At 38.3% G+C, this 20794-nt stretch overlaps 4 protein-coding genes across 4 annotated transcripts; 2 read left to right on the forward strand and 2 right to left on the reverse strand.

The window, feature by feature from the left end:
* Positions 1–7: 7 nt before the first annotated feature.
* Positions 8–1555, reverse strand: LOC133527218 (eukaryotic translation initiation factor 2 subunit 2). The gene has a single exon (XM_061864121.1). It carries the CDS (start codon positions 1412–1414, stop codon positions 488–490), a length of 927 nt encoding a protein of 308 aa, XP_061720105.1. The 5' UTR covers positions 1415–1555; the 3' UTR covers positions 8–487.
* An 80-nt stretch (positions 1556–1635) lies between these two features.
* LOC133527215 (large ribosomal subunit protein mL65) lies at positions 1636–5643 on the forward strand. The gene is made up of 5 exons (XM_061864117.1): positions 1636–2199; positions 2622–2763; positions 3187–3328; positions 3990–4145; positions 4598–5643. Exons 1-5 carry the CDS (start codon positions 1757–1759, stop codon positions 5365–5367), a joined length of 1653 nt encoding a protein of 550 aa, XP_061720101.1. The 5' UTR covers positions 1636–1756; the 3' UTR covers positions 5368–5643.
* Positions 5644–6984: 1341 nt separating this feature from the next.
* LOC133526833 (elongator complex protein 1) lies at positions 6985–17277 on the forward strand. The gene is made up of 8 exons (XM_061863632.1): positions 6985–7666; positions 8344–8566; positions 9475–11923; positions 12633–12799; positions 13238–13457; positions 14339–14903; positions 15504–15654; positions 16822–17277. The coding sequence occupies exons 1-6, from the start codon at positions 7325–7327 to the stop codon at positions 14547–14549; spliced, it is 3612 nt and encodes a 1203-aa protein (XP_061719616.1). The 5' UTR covers positions 6985–7324; the 3' UTR covers positions 14550–14903; positions 15504–15654; positions 16822–17277.
* On the reverse strand, positions 17204–20748 carry LOC133526834 (leucine-rich repeat protein 1). Its single transcript, XM_061863633.1, has 4 exons — positions 20046–20748; positions 19624–19715; positions 18948–19102; positions 17204–17942 (listed from the first exon to the last, which is right to left on the reverse strand). The coding sequence occupies exons 1-4, from the start codon at positions 20614–20616 to the stop codon at positions 17528–17530; spliced, it is 1233 nt and encodes a 410-aa protein (XP_061719617.1). The 5' UTR covers positions 20617–20748; the 3' UTR covers positions 17204–17527.
* Between the last annotated feature and the right edge of the window lie 46 nt (positions 20749–20794).

The following is a 20794-nucleotide window of genomic DNA, read 5'->3' on the forward strand; positions in this document are numbered from 1 at the left end:
TAACATGTATAAAACATTGTGTAATGAGAATAATACAGAAGTGAGCTATACATAAATATAGGGACTGGAATGAGGTACATCCAGATAATATAGAAATCAGTATAATTTAATGGCTTAACATACTTGTGAACACACTGTATTTCCACAGATGTTTCACAATCATTTAAAAATTACAATTCAAATTACATCACCCTTCCTTCACTTTACATTTCATTGTACATAATTAGATGCAAAAAACATCTAAGGAGCTAAGAATAATCAAATGCTGCTTGAAACCAAATATTTAATAATATTCATCATAATACAAATTTGAAGATATACATTATCTTCATAATATTATTTATTCATATCTACCTAACTTGCAATTGCACAGGCATTCATTTACAAAGATCAGCACCAGATTTACAGTAGAAATGAAGCAAGGAATAGGAAGATAGCTGCATGTACCCCAGATCCGTGATTTGTTTTATCACTAAGCACTAATGTTCTATGCAGTCTTTGCACGCATGGCTGCACGCTTGCCTGTGACAGCCTGGAAACCAGACTTGATGCTAGCGACAGAGCAACGGGAGCCACATGTCTCACACTGAAGGAAGAACAACCGAGTATCTTTCTGTAAAATGGTATCAGGGGAGCGACAAGTATGGCATGTGACATATTCCTTGATATACCGACGTAATACATTCTCTATTTGTTTCTGCTGGAAGCGACCTTTGATGATAAGCTGGCTGTTACCATCTACCGAGCCACTGGTACCTAACTCGGCCAGTAAAAAGTCTAGTAAATGCTTAGGTTGACGATGCAATGTTTTACAAATTTCTGTAAAGTTGGCAAAGGATGTTTTCTTTGTGCCAATTCTAACAACTTGAGGGGGTCGCATGATGAATTTCTGCTTCTTGCCAGAGACCATGCTGGGGTTCTTCTCGCGCATGATATCGAAGACGCGCTCGAGCAGCTCGTCGTACGTGTAGTCGCGATCGGAGCCCACCCAGTCCCCGTGCACGTCCTCCACGTTCTCCTTCTCCTCGTCGCGACCCTCTTCGTCCGCCATGAGCTCGTCTACGGTTTTCTTCTTCTTCTTTTTCTTGGCCGTGAAGTCTATGTCCAAGTCCAGGTCGTCCACCACCTCCTCCTCCTGCAGGGGCTCCTCGGCCGGAGGCCTCTCTTCTCTCGTGTCCGGCAACGCATTCTCGATATCTTCCAAGTTAAAAGTCTTCTTTTTCTTCTTCTTCTTTTTACCGAAGTTGTCTAAATCAAGGTTATCGTCCTCTGGCACGTCGACGTCACCCGTGTCCGCGGGAGCTTCCATGCTCGTGCTCTCACCCTGTTCCGCGAGTGCAGCGTCCATGTCGAAGCCAGTCTTCTTCTTCTTCTTTTTCTTAAGAGACGGATCGAATATCATATCATCATCCATGGTTATTTTAAAAAATACTAGTCACACTTGGTACGAAACTTGGTTATAAATCCCTGGCAGGTTGCTCCTGTCAAATCGCAAATTGCATCAGCTTTTGTCAGGGCTGACAACGTCTCAACAAAAAGAGCAGTTTGTTTTCATTGCGCACTTTATAATGACACGCATTTTAATACCACGCTCAATAATAATTTTCAAGATAATTTTCGTAAAAAACGCCTGCTAAACGTCTAAATTCCCGCATCCAGGCCATAATTGTTAAAAAAAAATGTCTTCAATTCATACATAACCTCAAAACATCGACGTTCGCCATCAAAACTAAAATAAACTGAATGTTAATCTAAAATGAATTTTATAAAAGTTCACAGAACGTTTCCAAGACTAAAAAAGGTATTGCTCAGAAGATCATCTCAGGCAGTAGCCGTTGATGAAAATGAGTATACAGAAACCCCGGAATATCCTCCAATTCTGGATGTCTCCAAAGAAGGCGAGAATCTTCGAAAGAGGGAAGCTAAAAATGAAAATATAAAGAATTTGAAGACTGTAGAGGAGAAGCAGATAGCTTTAAACTTGCCCCGTTACTACGGTTGGGGTTGTGTTATGTTAACGGAAGACAAGGTGCCATACAACGCCCTGCCTATGGTCCAGGGTTACACAAGAACGCACTTTGCAGCTCAAGATAAACTCCCAGATCTGTACGCAGAAGTGGCCCCCGCTGCGGACGGTGTAGTAGCGGAGATAAAGTCATTAGTGGAAGATGCTATTGCTATTGAACATGAAGGCGTGCAGTAAGTTTCATTACCATAATAGTTAAAAATTATGTTGCCTGGTATAATCCAATATTTTAAATGTAACAAAACAAAATTAGTTTGTCCTTACTTAATTCAGCAACCGATGACAGAGGGAGGTAGCTATATCTTAGAGGTAGAGGTTTCTGCATCTCAGTTCTATTATGTATAGCTGTATCCCTCTTATCAGTTGCTGAATTAAGTTACGTGTGTGAAGTGCTTCAATTCTAGTTTAGAAAAGCTAAAATCACTCATCTCATAGACTTACTTGCAAGGTTAACTACTATAATTAGTGTTAAATTTACATTCTGCCAAGCTAATAATAAGTATGTTTTAAACCCTATATGAAAAATAAATGTTCCTAATTTAAAGATAATTAAAAGTATCAATTTTAATAACTTGTATACACTCTTGACTTCCAGGCGAAATTTCACTCCTACTGACACTACGAAATCTGTGGAACATCAAAAAGAGGATGCTTTGGCTAAGAACATTGCCAGACAAATGAACAGGATAATCAGCAATAATTTATCAGATAAAGTACCACACATATTACCAGCTCAGGTATGTTCAATATTCCTTGAGGCCGTCTTATAATAGTTCCTTGGCAAACTTTTGACCTGTTTTCATTACAGTTTCAGTAGTAACACATCTAGCTCAGAAATTGACACATTAGCATACTATTCAATTAGCATAATGCATTTTTATACAAAATTCTTTCAAATGGATCATTACCTAAATATGAATACAGACTAATGTATTTATTAATCGAAATAAAATCAAATGAATGATAAAGTCATTATTAATTTGGACATAAAAAAATTTCAAACAAATTATGTCTTATTAGCAAGTTTTTTTATTAAAGCGAGGCATAGACTAGCAAGAACTAGATAGATAGATAGATAAATCATTTATTTGGCAAGATCAGATACCGTAATGTAATGAAAATTGGATGTATTATTGACATATTTTTTTCTTATATTCTAGGTGGATTATGATCCCCGGCATGAAGCATTCTGGTTTGTGGGAGGTGTATACCCCTCTAGAAGAGTAATCCGCAAAAGGGCGGAGTTCCCTTGGCAGAAGGATAAGTTATTAGAGCCCAAAAATAGAGCAGTACAGTATTTAGGTAATGATTTACAGTTTTTTATAAATATAAAATACATATATTAATGGCCATAACATATCTTTATATTATTTATTTATTTAGCCTAGTAATACAAAGGTATTACAACGAATATTATTGGGCAACGGCCTCCCCCATCTTATTCCAATTCCGTTTGTCAGTAACTTGTCTGTTCCATGTTAATCCCACGAAGTCAGCCAGCACGTCACTTTCTCGTATTTTTAACTATCCTTAAACTACTAGTGGGTACTATTCTTATAATTATTAACACATTCAATGCCAGCGTGAGCTACGCCGTACTAACTTAGCTGATACCACGGGAAAACCCTATGTTGCGAAAAACCGCCTAAAAACTGAGAACCCTCTTAGAGGGTTGCTGGCAGTGAATGTGTTAAGTTCAATAAAAACACATTTATTTGTTTGTCTTATATGTATTAATGTTCATTTATTGAACCTATTTCCATTTAGCCCCATTAGTCCCCAGTAGGATTAGGTGGATCTATTTTGTCCCATTTTCTCCAACTGGAATCTAACTGATAGGTACAAATAGGTAAAGGTCTCTATCTAAGATTGTCGCAAATATTTATTTGTTATTCTACATGCTAAAATTAATTATAATTGATTCAGTCAGAATAAAATGTAACACATATTTTTAACACTTCAGGGAAGCCACTGCTAGCACTCAGAGGTCATTTACCTTTAAAGCCTTTGATGCCGTACAGCGAAGCTACAAACCCAGAGTTCAAAGTGCCCAAATTCACATATGTACCCCAAAATGTTGGATATGTAATGTCTCTTCGGCATGCTACCAACATACCAGGTAATAGAAAATGAGCCTTATTATGTTGTCTTAACTCTTTGTGACAAATTAAAGCAAATTGTGACTTAAAGCCTCTCTGCATTGTTTACTAGAGAGCAAAATAAAAAGTGTATTTACAAAAAACCAGTTTTTGACGACCAGTTTAGCCTAGTGGGTAGTGACCCTGCCTACGAAGCCGATGGTCCCGGGTTCAAATCCTGGTAAGGGCATTTATTCGTGTGATGAGCATGGATATTTGTTCCTGAGTCATGGGTGTTTTCTATGTATTTAAGTATTTGTAAATATTTATATATATTATATATATATATATATATATATATTTGTCTAAGTACCCCAACACAAGCCTTATTGAGCTTACTGTGGGACTTGGTCAATTTGTGTAATAATGTCCTATAATATTTATTTATTTATTTTGTATTTAAATTAAAATTAACAAATTATTATTATTGCAGGATACTGGCCTGGTGACTATGACGAGTTTGGCTTACTTTCCATCCACGGCCGTGGCCATTTACTCAACAGAAAACAATCCTTTGGACCCGAAGATAACATAGAGGCTCTTCACTGCCAAGCAATAAAGGCCAGTTTCGGCTGGCTGTCAGCCCAGGCCAACTACCAGGGGTTCACAACCTTCAATGACTTGACCTATCCTTTAACAACACAAACAGTGATCACTAACGGACAAATTTGGTCTTTTTATGCTTACCAATTGAACACTATGCTTATGCATAATGAACATATAGACACAAACCCAAAGCATAATGTTTGCTTCGGTACACAACCTATGAAACTTTTCGACACAATTGAAGATGGAAAAGTGAAGGGCCTCAATGAAAGCGTCTTGAAAATGCTAGTTCAGTTCTACATGAACTCTCCAGAAGAACGAGATTATGACATGAAGCCATACTTGGACAAGGAAGAATCTGTTGTTGCTGATATTGAAGATGACAATAGAAGATGTTGGCTTGAAGCAACATATAAGCATATAGTATCAAACAGACCTAGGCATTTGTTACCCCCGGAAACATATCTCTGGGAGCGTATTTACAAGATTCAGCATAACACTAGGTTCTTTGAGAAGAAGCGAAGACCATTTGAGCTCGGAATTAACCCGTATAATAGAAGGCTTAGTGATCATCTTCCTCCGTATATTCCAAAGGTACTCAGGCCGTATCCTAAGTGCCGGAAGAAGTTTGAGACGACTTACTATCCTAAAGTATAAATAGGGTAGGGGAAGGTAATGTTTGATATAACTTTTTTAAGCACTATGTGATGTTTCGCTAAATGATGATATTAGTACCTACAATTTAGAGCAGTGAACTGGTGTTTAATTGCTATTTACTGTAACAAGGAGATATTATGTTTACGATGTTTGTGAAAAACATTACATAATGCCAAAAAATATTGTCACACGAAGAACGTCGTTTCTGTTATTTAAATCTAGTAATCATTAGTTTAGGTCTTACTAATTAAAAGTCATTCAATAGAAGTTTTTTTTTATTTGTGTGTTATGTTTTTGCCTTAGTAATAGAGATCAGCGCCGCAACCCGCCAAATCAGGTGGCGCGGACGCAAACACCAATTTGGCTCGCCGATTTCGACCGCGGATTTTGACCGATTTTCTATGGGATGATAACCAAACGATAACCCTTCACGCCTATATTTTTAGGGTTCCGTACCCAAGGAGTAAAATGGGACCCTATTACTAAGACTCCGCTGTCCGTCCGTGCGTCCGTCTGTCATCAGGCTGTTTCATGAACCGTGATAGCTAGACTAGATTACCGATATATTGCTCTAATTGAAAATATGTACAAGAGAGCCACCTTAAAAGTCAACCTACCCCCAATGACTGAGCCAGTTAGGATTGAGAAAGGCGTACGACAAGGAGACACGCTCTCGCCAAAATTGTTTACTCTGGTGCTAGAAGATATCTTAAAAAGCCTCAACTGGGAAAATCGTGGATTAAATATATTGGGTTGTCGCTTAAATAACTCCGTCCTCGAAGTAGACCCCAGATGCGTTGGGACGACGACATCAAAAGGACTGTGGGGAAGAAGTGGCTCCAGGTCGCACAGAACCGTGACGAGTGGCATAAAATGAAGGAGGCCTACACCCAAAGGGTAGAGAAGGGCTAAAGAAGAAGAAGAAGAGAGAGAAGATAGCTAGACAGTTGAAATTTTCGCAGATGATGTATTACTGTTGCCGCTATAACAACATATACTAAAAAGTACGGAACCCTCGGTGGGTGAGTCCGACTCGCACTTATCCGGTTTTAATGTATCGCTTTTTAGGGTTCCGTAGCCAAATGGCAAAAAACAGAACCCTTGTAGATTCGTCATGTCCGTCTGTCTGTCCGATTATGTCACAGCCATTTTTTTTCCGAAACTATAAGAGCTATACTGTTCAAACTTGGGAAGTAGATGTATTCTATGAACGGCATTAAGATTTTCACACAAAAATAGAAAAAAACAATAAGTTTTTGGGGTTCCCCATACTTAGAACTGAAACTCAAAAAATCTTTTTTCATCAAACCCATACGTGTGGGGTATCTATGGATAGGTCTTCAAAAATGATATTGAGGTTTCTAATATTTATTTTTTTCTAAACTGAATAGTTTACGCGAGAGACACTTCCAAAGTGGTAAAATGTGTCCCCCCCCCCCCCCCCCCCCCCTGTAACTTCTAAAATAACAGAATGAAAAATATGTGAGATACATTGCCATGCAAACTTCCACCGAAAATTGGTTTGACCGAGATCTAGTAAGTAGTTTTTTTTAACACATAAAATTAAAAAAAAAATTATTTTTTTCATCAAACCCATACGTGTGGGGTATCCATGGATAGGTCTTCAAAAATGATATTTAGGTTTCTAATATAATTTTTTTCTAAATTGAATATTTTGCGCGAGAGACTTTCAAAAATGATCGAACAGGATAGTCTTAAGTAACAAGTAACCCAAATAATTACGTAGGTTGTTTTTATTATGTTGTCCGGGATGTGAAAACATGTTTTTAATTTTGTCGCATTGCGTATGTTGTGTCCCTCACGGGCGCACGCGGTATAGCGCATCTATACGATCTTACCATCTATGGCGCAGGTGCGTCACGTCAACGTCAAATGTCAAGTTGACACAACGTGTTGGAGGGGTATGTTTGTGTATACTTTCGGTAAAACTTAAATCATGAAAAATTTGGAACTTTGGCACGTAAACGTGCGCAACCTAGTTACGAACAATGAGGACCAGCTTGCCACTTTCTGTTACGGTCATGGCGAGGGCAATTTCACTGGAGAATTGTACTCATGTTCACATAACCTTATAGTGAGTAACTTCGATGAAGATGGTGAAGTAAAGTGGACTAAGGATTTAAGTGAGGTGGCGTCTCCGGAGAATAGTCCAGTAATTGTGACGTACTTGTCGTTGTCCAATGCCCTGTGCGTAGGGCTTGCAAATGGCGAGTTGTATACGATTTCTGAGTTGGGCACCAGCTGCGAGCTTGCTGGGGTCTGTCAGGCTGGATTATTGGTAAGTTTTTGTTTCAAATTCAATATTTTACGAGTTTGAAATAGACTAACCGTAATGGAAGTGAAAATGCATGGTGGTTTTTTGAATATGTTAAAATAGTAGAGCTACTTTATCTGCTTAAATGTCTTTGTCTCTTTCAAACACCTAAGTCCGCGAAAAAACCTAAGCCTCTGACTCTCTCTCTCTCTCTCCCTTAACCCTTTGACTGCCAAAAATATCAACTAACAAGTGCGATTACAACCCAATATCAACCTTTGATGCGCCACACATGATAAGCATGGTGTTCAAAGGGTTAATCTGGAGGTCTTATGGCCCCTTTAGTGACTGATTTTCTAGATGAGTGTAGATACTTATTAAATTTTTAACTTTTTGTGCATAAAATTTCTATTCATGCCAATTTTATACCTACTAAGCCATTTGCACCATCCCACAAACCCGAGGTTAACCGGTTAAATCTGAAATTACCATGGTTACCAGTGCAATTTGACACTGAGTTAGCAACCGATTAACCTATGGGTTAGTACCCATGGGTAGATGGTGCAAGTGGCGCTTGGTAAATACATACATTATTCAGTGACATGAATATAAATTTGATGCACAAAAAGTTAAAAACTTAAGTTTCTAACAAGTGTAAACCTTTAAGTAGACATAGTAATATCGTAAGTTATTTTTTATAGGCAATGGAGTGGAGCCCCGACCAAGAACTTTTAGTGTTGGTAACAAAAGACATGAACACCATTCTGATGTCCTGCACATTTGATCCCATTCACGAGACAAGCATTTTAGACCTAGAGTTTGGGGAGAAGCAATTCATCACAGTCGGGTGGGGCAAGAAGGAAACACAGTTTCATGGGTCTGAAGGCAAGCAAGCAGCTAAACAGAAAACTGAAATTAGTGGTGGTAAGGTTACAGTTTTAAACAATTAAATTTGATGACTAAATCCACAACCGGGTTTGTCAAAAATATTTGATAAAATCCAATTTTTTTTCAAGCGTCAAGTAGCAATTAATATGCTTAGATTAATTGCTGATTTATTTCTCCTTTACTTGGATTTTATACTATCTATTACAGATAGAGTCTGTGCGAAGAGAGAAGAGTCGTGGAATGTATGGGGCCCAATACATTCCACAACTTCTCTATCCGAACAGACTCTACATGTGTAAAAAGTCCAAGTCATGAATCTGTGGCTGCTTACAGGATACTTTTTAGTCCATCAACCTTGGAGATACAAAGTTATAGAATAAATAAACTAGTGTCTGTGTGAGCTTTAGTACCTCGCATTATGATGGAGAAGCTTAATACATGTAAAAATAAAAAAATACTTCGTTGAGCCATTTTCACAGCATTATCACAATGGCCTTAAGTGCCATAAACCATCATGGCACTTAAGTTCTTTATGCAAATTTCCACCATTTTGAACATTTTCCAAATAACAAAACAACTGAAAAACCTGCTTACAAAATTTCACGAGATACAGTTGACAATTGCATCCTGTAGAGGAAAACATCCGACAAACTAAAGCAAATTTCCCCAGTCAAAACACAGACCTTCGCTAACGTTTTGGTCAATAAAAAGGAGGATCTAAATAATAAATTAAAACAAAAAAGCCTTTTATTCCTGGATAAGAAGTTTGGCTATATCACTTGATCTTAGATTAACTTAACTGTCTTAGTTTTATCTTATTGTATTAATTCTTCTTGTACTTTAATCATGTAAGTAAAGTAATAATTAAAGTAGTCATTTTAACACTATAACTTGCCATCCAATGGATCTATCACTCTGTAACTGTATACATATATATTTTACAGATGCTGATGCCAATAATGCAGTTAAAATATCTTGGAGAGGAGATGGCAACCTGTATGCAATAGGTTTCCTTATGGACGGCATCAGACGATTCAAAGTATTTGACAGAGAGGGCCATCTACAGTACACCAGTGAAAAACAACCAGGTTTGGAGGCAAATCTCTCATGGCGCCCAAGCGGTAATGTCATCGCAACAACACAAAAAATTAATGACAAATATGTGATAGCTTTCTTTGAAAAGAATGGTCTGAAACATGGCGGTTTCGATATACCTGTTGACACACAGACAGAAGTCCAAGATCTAGCTTGGAGTTCAGATTCCGAAATATTAGCACTGCAATGTTATAATAAAGCAACCAGCTCACACAGCTTGCTGTTATTTACAACTGGGAACTATCACTGGTATCTTAAACAGACTCTAACATTCAATAGTTATCAGAAAATAAGCAAGATTATCTGGGACAATGATTTCGATGTTGCTAACAATAAGAAATTACATCTTGTTTTAACTAATGGTCAGCATTATATATACTCTTGGATCTGGAACATCAATCGCAGTAGAGGGAAATGTAGTAATGATGATGCTGTAGTCATTGTTATAGATGGGAAGAAAGCATTAGCTACTGGCTTTAGGCAAACTGTTGTGCCTCCTCCTATGGCGAGTCTTGAAATAGAGTCAAACTCATGCGTAAACTCTGTTCATTTTGCTCCTGACAAAAAAGGTAATAATGATCATTGCCCCAACACCTTCTTTGTATGTACCACAGATAACAAACTAGAATTTTACAGGCAAACCAACAAGTTTCCTTTAAAATATGAATTATACAAGACTCTTACGTTAGAAAAATATAACTTCCCATTCCAATATTATAATTGGTTTTGGTTAAACTCTGACACTATAATCTGCTGTGAAGTAGAAAATAACAACAGTTATTTTCTGACAGAATATAGTATAAATTCTGGAGAAATTACGAAAATAAATACCGAGTCTTTGCCAGAACCTGTAGTGAGAATTGAGCCTCATCCAAATGAAAGTTCAGCTGCTTACCTCCAACTTATTAATGGAGACATTATGCTATACACTTTAGGAGGATCCATGGAACCACAGGATGTTTCATTTTCAGTCGCATGCCCCTTGTTCAATGTAATAAACGTCAGTGCTGAAATACACTTTTTAAGTCTGACACACAAAGGTACATTGTATTTAGATGATGAGAAAATATTGAACAACGTGAGTTCCTTCTATGTTCATACACATTTCCTTTTATTGACAACTCTTCAGCATGTGCTCTTATGCGTCGAACTAACAGCCTCAGTGCTGGATGCTCTAAAAGAATATCAGAAAAATGAATCTTCTGATATATATAAAAGGAAAATCGAGAGAGGTGCGAAGCTGGTCATAGCAGTACCAAATGAAACAAGGACTGTATTTCAAATGCCTAGAGGAAATCTGGAAGGGATACAACCAAGGCCTCTCTCTCTAAAAATTATAGGAGAATATCTTGATAACTGTAAATACTATGAGGCTTTTGATTTGATGAGAAAACAAAGGATCAATTTAAACCTGATCTATGACCATGATCCTGAAAAGTTTGAAAAATCTATAGACGTATTTCTAGAAGCAATCCAAAATAACACATGGCTCAGTTTATTCTTATCCGACTTAGAAAATGTCGATGTCACGAAATCAATGTATTCAAGCAGTTACGTAGACAATAAAGACATCAAAAGAGAAAATAGTTCTAAAATACAAAGAATCTGTGAAACAATTAGGAGTCATTTGATGAAAAGACCAGATCAAGACACGAAGATCTTGCCAATTCTAACAACTTACGTAAAGATGAATACTGTTGAAGATTTAGAAGCAGCTTTGACTGTTATAAAAGATCTGAAAACGAAAGAAACTAGTAGCAAGCTTCCTGTTAGCTCAGATGAAGCCCTAAAGTACCTGTTGTACATGGTAGACGTTAACCAGCTCTTCGATGTAGCTCTAGGAATGTATGACTTCGATTTAGTCCTTCTAGTGGCTAACAAATCACAAAAAGATCCCAAGGAATATGTGCCAATGCTCAATGAATTTAACGGCATGGAAGAAAACTATAAGAGGTTCTCTATTAACAAACAGTTGAAAAGATTTACCAGAGCGGTGGAATGTCTTGCAAAATGTGGGCAAGATAAATATGATGAGTTAAAGACATTTGTTAAATATCACAGTCTGTACAGGGAAGCTCTAAGACTGTTTAGAAATGGAGATGCAATTTATAATGAAATAGCAGAAGATTTTGGACTCCATTTGAGACTGAAGAAACAATACACTGAGGCGGGCATTATTTATGAACGAGCTAACAATATTGAAAAAGCTATTGAATGTTATAAAGATGCTTTAGAATGGGAATTAGTAGTTAATTTACTATGCACAAGATCGAAGGATGAACAATCCGTTATATGCTGGTATGTATGGTCGATCAAATGACATAATTATAGTCGTTAGTTTTCAAGCTGGTCCTTACGGCTTACTCTTTGTCTATAGTAAGTAAAACCGCACGTGCTACTACATGAAAAATTTCAGTCATTGGCGGATAATTCTAATTGGCACCTGAGCGCGGGCTAGTTCAACACTAAAAAACCAGTGTTAGTGCTCTCTCCGCTAACGCGCCTTTGTTACGTATCTCGATGACACATTTTAGGCTGGTTCTGGTTTAGGTCGGCACTCAGTAACCGTAGAAGGACCACACAGCAGCTAGGAAATATTTTTAATTTGCTTCATTTTGAATCTTATTGCAATATCCACAGGAGTTGTAATTCAATAACCGGTTAAAGCGACCGAACCTTTTTTATGCAGGTAAGTAGCGCGTGCGGTTTTACTTACATTAGACAATGAGTTAGGGCCATCTTGAAAACTATCAATTCAGCTAACGATAGTAACCTTTTTTTTTGTGACAATTCGTGAACCTTATTATGAAAGACATAAAGGTCCATCAATGTAGATGGAAATTGTCTTAATCTCCGATTCTTTTTGCTCTTAGTAGCTCCTATTGCTTTTACTGCAATAACAGTAAAACACACATATTGGCTTGTTTACAATTACATTATTCTAAGTATTACAGATATAAATAATTGTATAGATTTTTTTTAATTCATTATCATTATTATTTTCTAGGGAGCTCGCAAACGGTTTAAAAGATGAAAGGCGCCACAGAGAAGGTTTAATGTTATTAGAACTGTTTTGCAACGATAAACCAGATATAGTGAAGTATGCTATTGAAGGCCGTCAATTTAAGTCTGCTCTGCGACTCTGTTCCATATATAAGCTTAGTGAACTTAAAGGTACGTAAGCAACTTTTTTTTTAAAGGCATTTTTTTTTAATAGGTTATAGGGAGCGAGCATGAACTGTAGGAGGCAGCACAGGAGCCGTCAGATTTTTGGCGCGAGGCGTAAATGTGATATTTTTTGTTCCGATGTAGCCTACAAGATGGCAGAACCTACTATGCACAAGAAAACACGTGACGTATACATGTGCATGTTTATGGTTCCGATTCAGGCCACAAGATGGCAGACCCTCCAACGCGCACGGTCCCTATAGGGAGCGTGTATGCACTATAGGGGGCAGCACAGGAGCCTCTTGTTTATTGGCGCGCAGTCTAAATGTCAAGTTTTAAGTTTTCTATTTAGGCCACAAGGTGGCCTGCCCTCCACGTTCGCTAATCGCATTGAGAATGTATTCGAGTATTCAGTAACAATTGATAATAACATCTGATTTCTAGATGACCATCTACTACCAGCTGTGATGGAAGAATATAGAAACCTCCAAGAGCTAATCGAACGGAACTGCGGTACATTTACCAAGCACAGAGATCGTCTTTTCATCGTTAGAGAAACCAAGAGGAACGCGCCAGAGATCGATATCTCTTATGCTAATAAGGACAGCGATTTGTATTCTGATGCTGGGAGTACAGTGGCGTCTTCGAATTCACGCAGTTCAGGGTAATGGTAGAAATTATGTATAATACCTCCACCTTACAGAAAACAATAGCCAAATAACACTAGACCCTACTCATAGTGTTGTGTTCCTGCCGGTGAGTAAGGTTGCCAGAGCTCAGCGAGGAGGAGGGGGGGGGGGGTTAGGGTCAGCAACGCGCATGTAACTCCTCTGGAGTTGCAGGCGTACATAGGTTACGGAGACTGCTTACCATCAGGCGGGCCGTATGCTTGTTTGCCACCGACGTAGTATAAAAAAAAAAAAGTTTAAATGTCGACCATAATGCCGAGGCTTGAAAGCTATAGTATTTTCCCAAGTTTTTATTTTGTAGGTTTAATTTAAAGTTTTACGATCTGCGCTAATTATTTAATCTAAACCGGGAAGGTTTTCAAATGTACGCGGTTTGATTTTAATTAAAGTATAATTATATATGAATGCACTGGCAGCTTATAGCTGATACGTGCACATTAATGTCCAGCACTTGCGTTTTGTCCATTTATAAAATTGCCTGGTTTGACTTGAAAATATTTCGAATTTAATTTACCTCATCGCTTTGCCTAATAGTAATAGCATTGTCCCGGCATTGCTCCACGGTTCATTTTGAGAACCTGCGGTGCGCGTTTCTTTTTTACGAAAGCTACTGCCATCTGGAAGGTCAGATGTTGCCTCACGATTTTTCCCTTCACCGAAAAGCGATTGGTAATAATTTATGTATTCTTTTACTAATCTGTGTTTTATTCATTTATTTAATTTAAACTTTATTATTAATTTAAAAAATGTATAAATGGGGACTTTATGCCAATAGGCATTATCTACCAGTCAACCATTGGGTCAAACAGACAGTGTTTTGCGAGCTTTTCGTACTTAAATTCTATATATTTTCTAGGCGCACCTTCCGTTCAAGCAAAAACCGTAGAAAACACGAGCGCAAAGTCGCATCACTAAAGGAAGGTTCCCAATACGAAGACGTCGCGCTAGTGATGGCCTTACACAACCTGATCACATCTACCTTCGAGTTGAGACTGCAGGCCCGTGAGCTCAACACAGTGCTGAGCTGTCTCAACAAGGACCATGAGGCGTTCCTCCTACAGGTATAGTACGATAGAAAAACACGAGTATAATTAAAGAAAGGTTCCGAATACCAAGACATCGCCCTAGTGATGGCCTTACACAACCTGATCACATCTACCTTCGAGTTGAGGCTGCAGGCCCGTGAGCTCAACACAGCGCTGAGCTGTCTCAACAAGGACCATGAGGCGTTCCTCCTACAGGTATAGTACGATAGAAAAACACGAGTATAATTAAAGAAAGGTTCCGAATACGAAGACATCGCCCTAGTGATGGCCTTGCACAACCTGATCACATCTACCTTCGAGTTGAGGCTGCAGGCCCGTGAGCTCAACACAGCGCTGAGCTGTCTCAACAAGGACCATGAGGCGTTCCTCCTACAGGTATAGTACGATAGAAAAACACGAGTATAGTTAAAAAAAGGTTCCGAATACGAAGACATCGCCCTAGTGATGGGCTTACACAACCTGATCACATCGACCTTCGAGTTGAGACTGCAGGCCCGTGAGCTCAACACAGCGCTGACCTGTCTCAACAAGGACCATGAGGCGTTCCTCCTACAGGTATAGTACGATAGAAAAACACGAGTATAATTAAAGAAAGGTTCCGAATACGAAGACATCGCCCTAGTGATGGCCTTACACAACCTGATCACATCGACCTTCGAGTTGAGACTGCAGGCCCGTGAGCTCAACACAGTGCTGAGCTGTCTCAACAAGGACCATGAGGCGTTCCTCCTATAGGTATTGTGTTCTCATCCTAGATACTAAAATCATTGAACAATTTACTACCCAATTTTCTGCGTTGAGACTGCAGGCCCGTGAGCTCAACACAGCGCTTAGCTGTCTCAACAAGAATCATGATACGTCTCTTCTGGAAGTACAGCCTAATAGTTCTTGTCAATGGCAACTAAAAAGAAATCTTTAAAATAATAAAGAAAGAGTGATTAGAAAAAGTTATTTCAATTATTTTGTTTGTTTCAGACATGCCTAGAGAAGTTACTGAAAGAGATGAAGGACAGCTTTAAGGACATTTGGACGAATCAGCTTGTTATAGAGGCGACCAACGCAGCCATAGCGGCCCTGAACGTTCCTGAGGGCTGCAGCGTGCTGCCTCAGGGTATCGGCTCTCTTGGTAAGTGTCAATAGAGTACCGACCACGATAAAGTAACCGTCAAGTTTTACGTGAAGGTAGGGTTTGAAATGTATGGGAAGATCCGTGGATCCGGATAATTTCACACATTTCGGATCCGGATTGTAAACCCTACGTAAAGGGCATACACAGCCAAAAACTGTCACTGCCAAGTCGGTGCGTGTTCCCACACTAACATAACCCGAAAGTCTAATTTGAATCTTAAATCGGATATCTAAGGTTGAAATTCTATAAACACGTATGTGGTCGATTAATGCGGAAAATGGTTAGCCACCCATAAATTATTATTATTATTAACATTTTCGACGCCCTGTCACTCGGACGCCACGTCACCGAAGTGTCAAAACTGAAATTGAACTTTATGCATATGCACGTAGGTCTGTTGCCCCGTGGTCTGTGACGGATTAATCCTTCGGCATTGGACCTACGGTGCGGATATAGCCGTCATTGGCGACAAATAGGTTAATGGATGTCATCCGCCAAGAACCTAAAAAAGTCAGGTTTAAATTGTTTTGGAAAGTTTCTTTGGATTTAGCATATCCTAGTTTTTTAATTTTTGAACCACACGCCTATCGAGTGTGGCGCTTCATCGTGAACCTTGTCGAAATGCATGAAGGTTCATATTATGCTCTATATCTTTAGGTATTTAAATAAAAGTAAACAAAATCTACCCTCAAATGGTATTTGGTTGGTTAACCAATAAATGTTATAACTACCCGAAAATGTACAAATTGTTTGTTTTCTTTTATTTAAATACCTAAAGATACAGAGTTATAGACTATAGCCCCACGCATCAGTTGACGTCTTTGGCGGATTAACGATTGCTGCGCCATCTGTGTTTATCCTTATAACATTCTTGGGAAATCCAGTACCATTGGTGCAATTTCTATTGTTGCTTAGTTTTTGGGTTTCATTAATACTTTGATTAACCTTTTGACCGCCACCGTCGGCTATGGCGGACATCTGAAATACTTGCCAAGGACGCCAACGACGGCTACAGCTGACAGTTTCGCCAATGCAATAGGGACTAACGCGGGACTCCGTAAAGTTCAATTTCGTTTAAATAATCGTGATCGCCTGCGTCCGGCGCACGGCAAGTTCCTTCGCTGTCTGGCGTTCAAGAGGTTAAAATTATTTTTTCTATTTCAGAACCGCATATGAGGATAGCACCTATCATTCAAGATATAAGCTGGAAGCTGGATGGCATGAACTAGTAAAACTAGGAGGATCACGTGCAAGAATATCTCTTCTTTGTCCTCGCCTTGTCCCATTTCAGTTGGGGTCGGCTCTCCTAATCATTCTTCGCCAGGCCATTCTATCCTGGGTCGTCTGTGGATCTAACTGGGCTGACTTTAGATCTTGGTTTATTTTAGATGCCCACGTGTCTCGGGGCCTGCCTCGTCCTCTCAGTCCGGTTTCAATGTCAAGCACTGTTCTCGTCATGTGCTCTTTAGGGCGTCTCATTACATGACCATACCACCTCAATCTAGACTCACATATTTCACGTGCAAGAAAATGAAAATGCATAATATTGTATATTCATTCAAAATGGATTTAATAAATAAGTTAAGTTTAAATAAATTAATACAAGCTTTTATCACTCACTGTTTTATCTTTTACTTCCTATTGATGATTATACCGAGCTAAAATATTGTAAGTTTGCACTATTTTATTACTGTTTCTTTGGCTCTTTTCCATCATCTATTGATTCAATTGGTTCATCATGAGGCCAGCCTAATGGTATTATAACTGTGCATTGTCAGTATCACCAGAGTATATGTACGTGGATATGCTAATTGTCAAGCTCAATTGGATGTCATTAACTACTTAAAATCTTTGTCAGTTAATCAGTCAATTATCTGCTAAAACATCTAGGAGAACAATAGTAACACTCGAATGCAACAGTACTAGTCCTGTTATTGTCAAACACTACAGCCCTGAAAAAATCGTTAAGCTCATACTCTTTATTCCTAAAATACATATCATTTACCACAGGCATTCCACAAACACACATATTTGCGTTGTCTAGAAATTCCACAAGAGTCCATGGTATTATATTAGGGGCGTAGAACATTCTATGTTTCAGCACCACTTTTGATGCTAAATGTAACAAACTACCGACATAGAAGTCCCATGGTGAGTGCTGCTTGAATTCTGGGTTTTCTATGTGATGATTAAAATTGTTAGCGGAGATGTCTAAGTGTTCCAATTTGCATTGCATTAGACTGCACGGTAGTGAACTCAGTGCGTTTCTTGATATTGTTAAGTACCTGGAACATTTCAAATAGGAAGTTAGTAATAAAAAAATCAACAGCAGGTTATTCAAGTACATTGCATTTAATTTATTACGATCTTGGTTGTAGCGACCATTCATCCGTCCCATGAGTTTAAATGAGTTTAAAGCATACGACTTTAGTACTAAATTCATGTATACTGGCGACTTCGGGTGTAACAGGATTCGAAATCCGAACATTGGTTTCATATGCAGCTTCTTATATTCAGAATTTCAAGGTGCAAATGCTGCCTTGGTTTTTCCTCCTCTTTCTAGATCTTGTTAGATCTTCTGACCGGCTAGCATGAGTTGCGTTCTTGCACGCGAGTCCATACCTGGAGTCCGCTAGATGTATGGAGTCGCGCGTGAGAACGCAACTCAAGTAATCAAGCTGTTGCTGTGAAGTTAATTTGAAGCAGTGGTGGGTTTGTCATCAACAGTCATACATGGTGAATAAAACTGTATCTTATGTTCTTAAAAGTTAAGGATATTGGATTTTCTGTGTGACTTATACCATGCAAAGCTGCTTCCAATATACTTTCGAGCTGTACCTATAAAATTAATTTCTTGAATTTGAAATTTTACCTTTGGTGTAGTGTATAAAATAAAGATATGTATCATTTGAAAGGGCTTTATTTATACACTAACACTGGATGGTGTGCAGGGACCAGGCATTGATCTAAGGACGGGCCTTACGGGCCAGGGATCGGAAACCGGTATTTTTTGTATGGGAACGAAAACGGTATTTTTTCGTTCTTTGTTAATTATTTGATTCCTAATCGGGCAATCTAATAATACGAAGTCGTTATCTAAAAACACAACTGAGTCCTACATTTTGAGTATAAATTAAACCGAAATATATGGTTATATCGATGTTTTTGCAAAAAACCGGTTCCGATCCCAGTTACGGGCACTAAGAATGGTGCTAGTTCAGCAGTGTCACTCACAAATACGACCCATTCTTATTGTTCTTATTGCCCAAGGTTACTATCGTTACTATTACCTTAATGTGCTAATTCGCCCAATAGGTCCTGGTAGTTTTTCCAGCTGATTATTATCCAGTTTGAGAGTTACTAGTTTTTGTAGTTTCCAGATTGACTTTGGTAGCTGCATCAGATGGTTGCTGCTAAGGTCTAACAGTTTCAGAGATTTAGTTATCTGTAAGAATGTTTATTGTTTAATACAGAATAAAATGTAGAGTTCATCTCTGTCTGAGTGCATTGGTAGCAACAAAGTGTGACAGTGCCATCATAAAGATCACAGGAATTTAATGTGAATTTAATTGGTGCAGCAGCAGTAACATGGTTGCATTTTTATCATGTGTCACCACTTATAAGTATGTAAGTATGAAACTGATGCATGACATGATAGGTGATAAAATGCAGACTGTGCTCCAGCGGCTGAGCTAGTTAAGACAGACTAGTGACAGTTAAAATTATTATTTTCAAAGGTAAGGTCTTGAAGGCTAGTAAAATATTAAGGTAAAAGTACAAGAGCTCGACGCTGCACTAGTTACCGACATGGGCACTTTATTTCATGGAAATACAGGTTAAATTTGAATAACGAAGATTTTTCTCTATTCGAATTTAATCCTTGTCACTTTGACATAAAGTGCCCATGTCGAGTACTGGTGCAGCGTCAAGCACTAGTACTTCTACCTTAACAGTTCACTAATTTACCTGAGGTCCAAATAACCACTTCCAATTTATTTCCTTTTGAACACCAAGTTTGTTACTGGCCAAGTACAGTTCACATAAGTTAGGCATTCTACCTGTAAAGAAAAATAATAGGTAGTTTAGTCAAAATGCCAGTTTACCATTATGTGTGGCATGGCAAATCACCATGCATCCAAACATCTTTTGTGGAGAAAAGTAAAAAGAGTTGTTGTGTGCAACACTAACAGAATGCCACAGAGAGATAGAGACTATGATCTCACTTGTTATATTAAACTAAATTATGTAGTTACTACTGCTAAATATTATGTGCTTTCTAGCATAAGCTAGGAAGAATAAATGATGTAATAATCAGCAGCAGTGTATCATTCATATCATTGAGTACCTTCACCACCAAATATGTATGTGAAAACCACAGAAATATTTACCAAACTCTGGAGGTATCTTGTCAATTTCATTATTACTTAAATCAAGTACTGTAAGTAGCTTCAATAACAATATATCTCTTCTAAAATTACACAAACCAAGCCCATTTATATGCAGAGATTCTAATGTTCTTGGAAGACCTTTCACAGGAAATTCACTGCGGTCATGAATAACAAGTTTTGTGGGTGCATTGTCCTTGGAAGTCACACTTATGCTTGACAAAGTACCAAGCTGTAAATCCTTTGCATCTCCTGTTATACACGACTTGAGTATCCGCATAAAACACTTCAATTGGATAGTCTCACTTTTGATGCACAAATCGTGCGGAGGCTCCTCAAATCTTATCGTAGCTTTACCCTCATTTAAACATTTCACGAACACTTGCTTTATGCTTTTGACCCTGTACTTTGTTCCGGTTTTATTAACTGATGAGAAATGTAAAATAAAATACTCTGTTTCAGACTTCGGTTCCTTGCCGATGGCCAATGTTGATTTCAAATGCTTCCCACTTTTTCTTACATTTAAAGCATTGTGTAGTCTATTCACAACTTCTACTTGGCACTGTAGTTTCATTGTTAATTTTATTACTGAACTAAACAAAAAATAACCATTTATTAACTAAGTAAATAACGAATTTCTGGCGCCAACACCGATTGCCAATCTGCAACTTACAGAACTTATGACAGGTGACAGGCGTCAAAATGACAGTTACATGAGCAATCTTATTCGAGTACATAAATTAAACGCTGTT

This window comes from Cydia pomonella, chromosome 17, assembly GCF_033807575.1.
Source record: "Cydia pomonella isolate Wapato2018A chromosome 17, ilCydPomo1, whole genome shotgun sequence".
Classification (NCBI taxonomy): domain Eukaryota; kingdom Metazoa; phylum Arthropoda; class Insecta; order Lepidoptera; family Tortricidae; genus Cydia; species Cydia pomonella.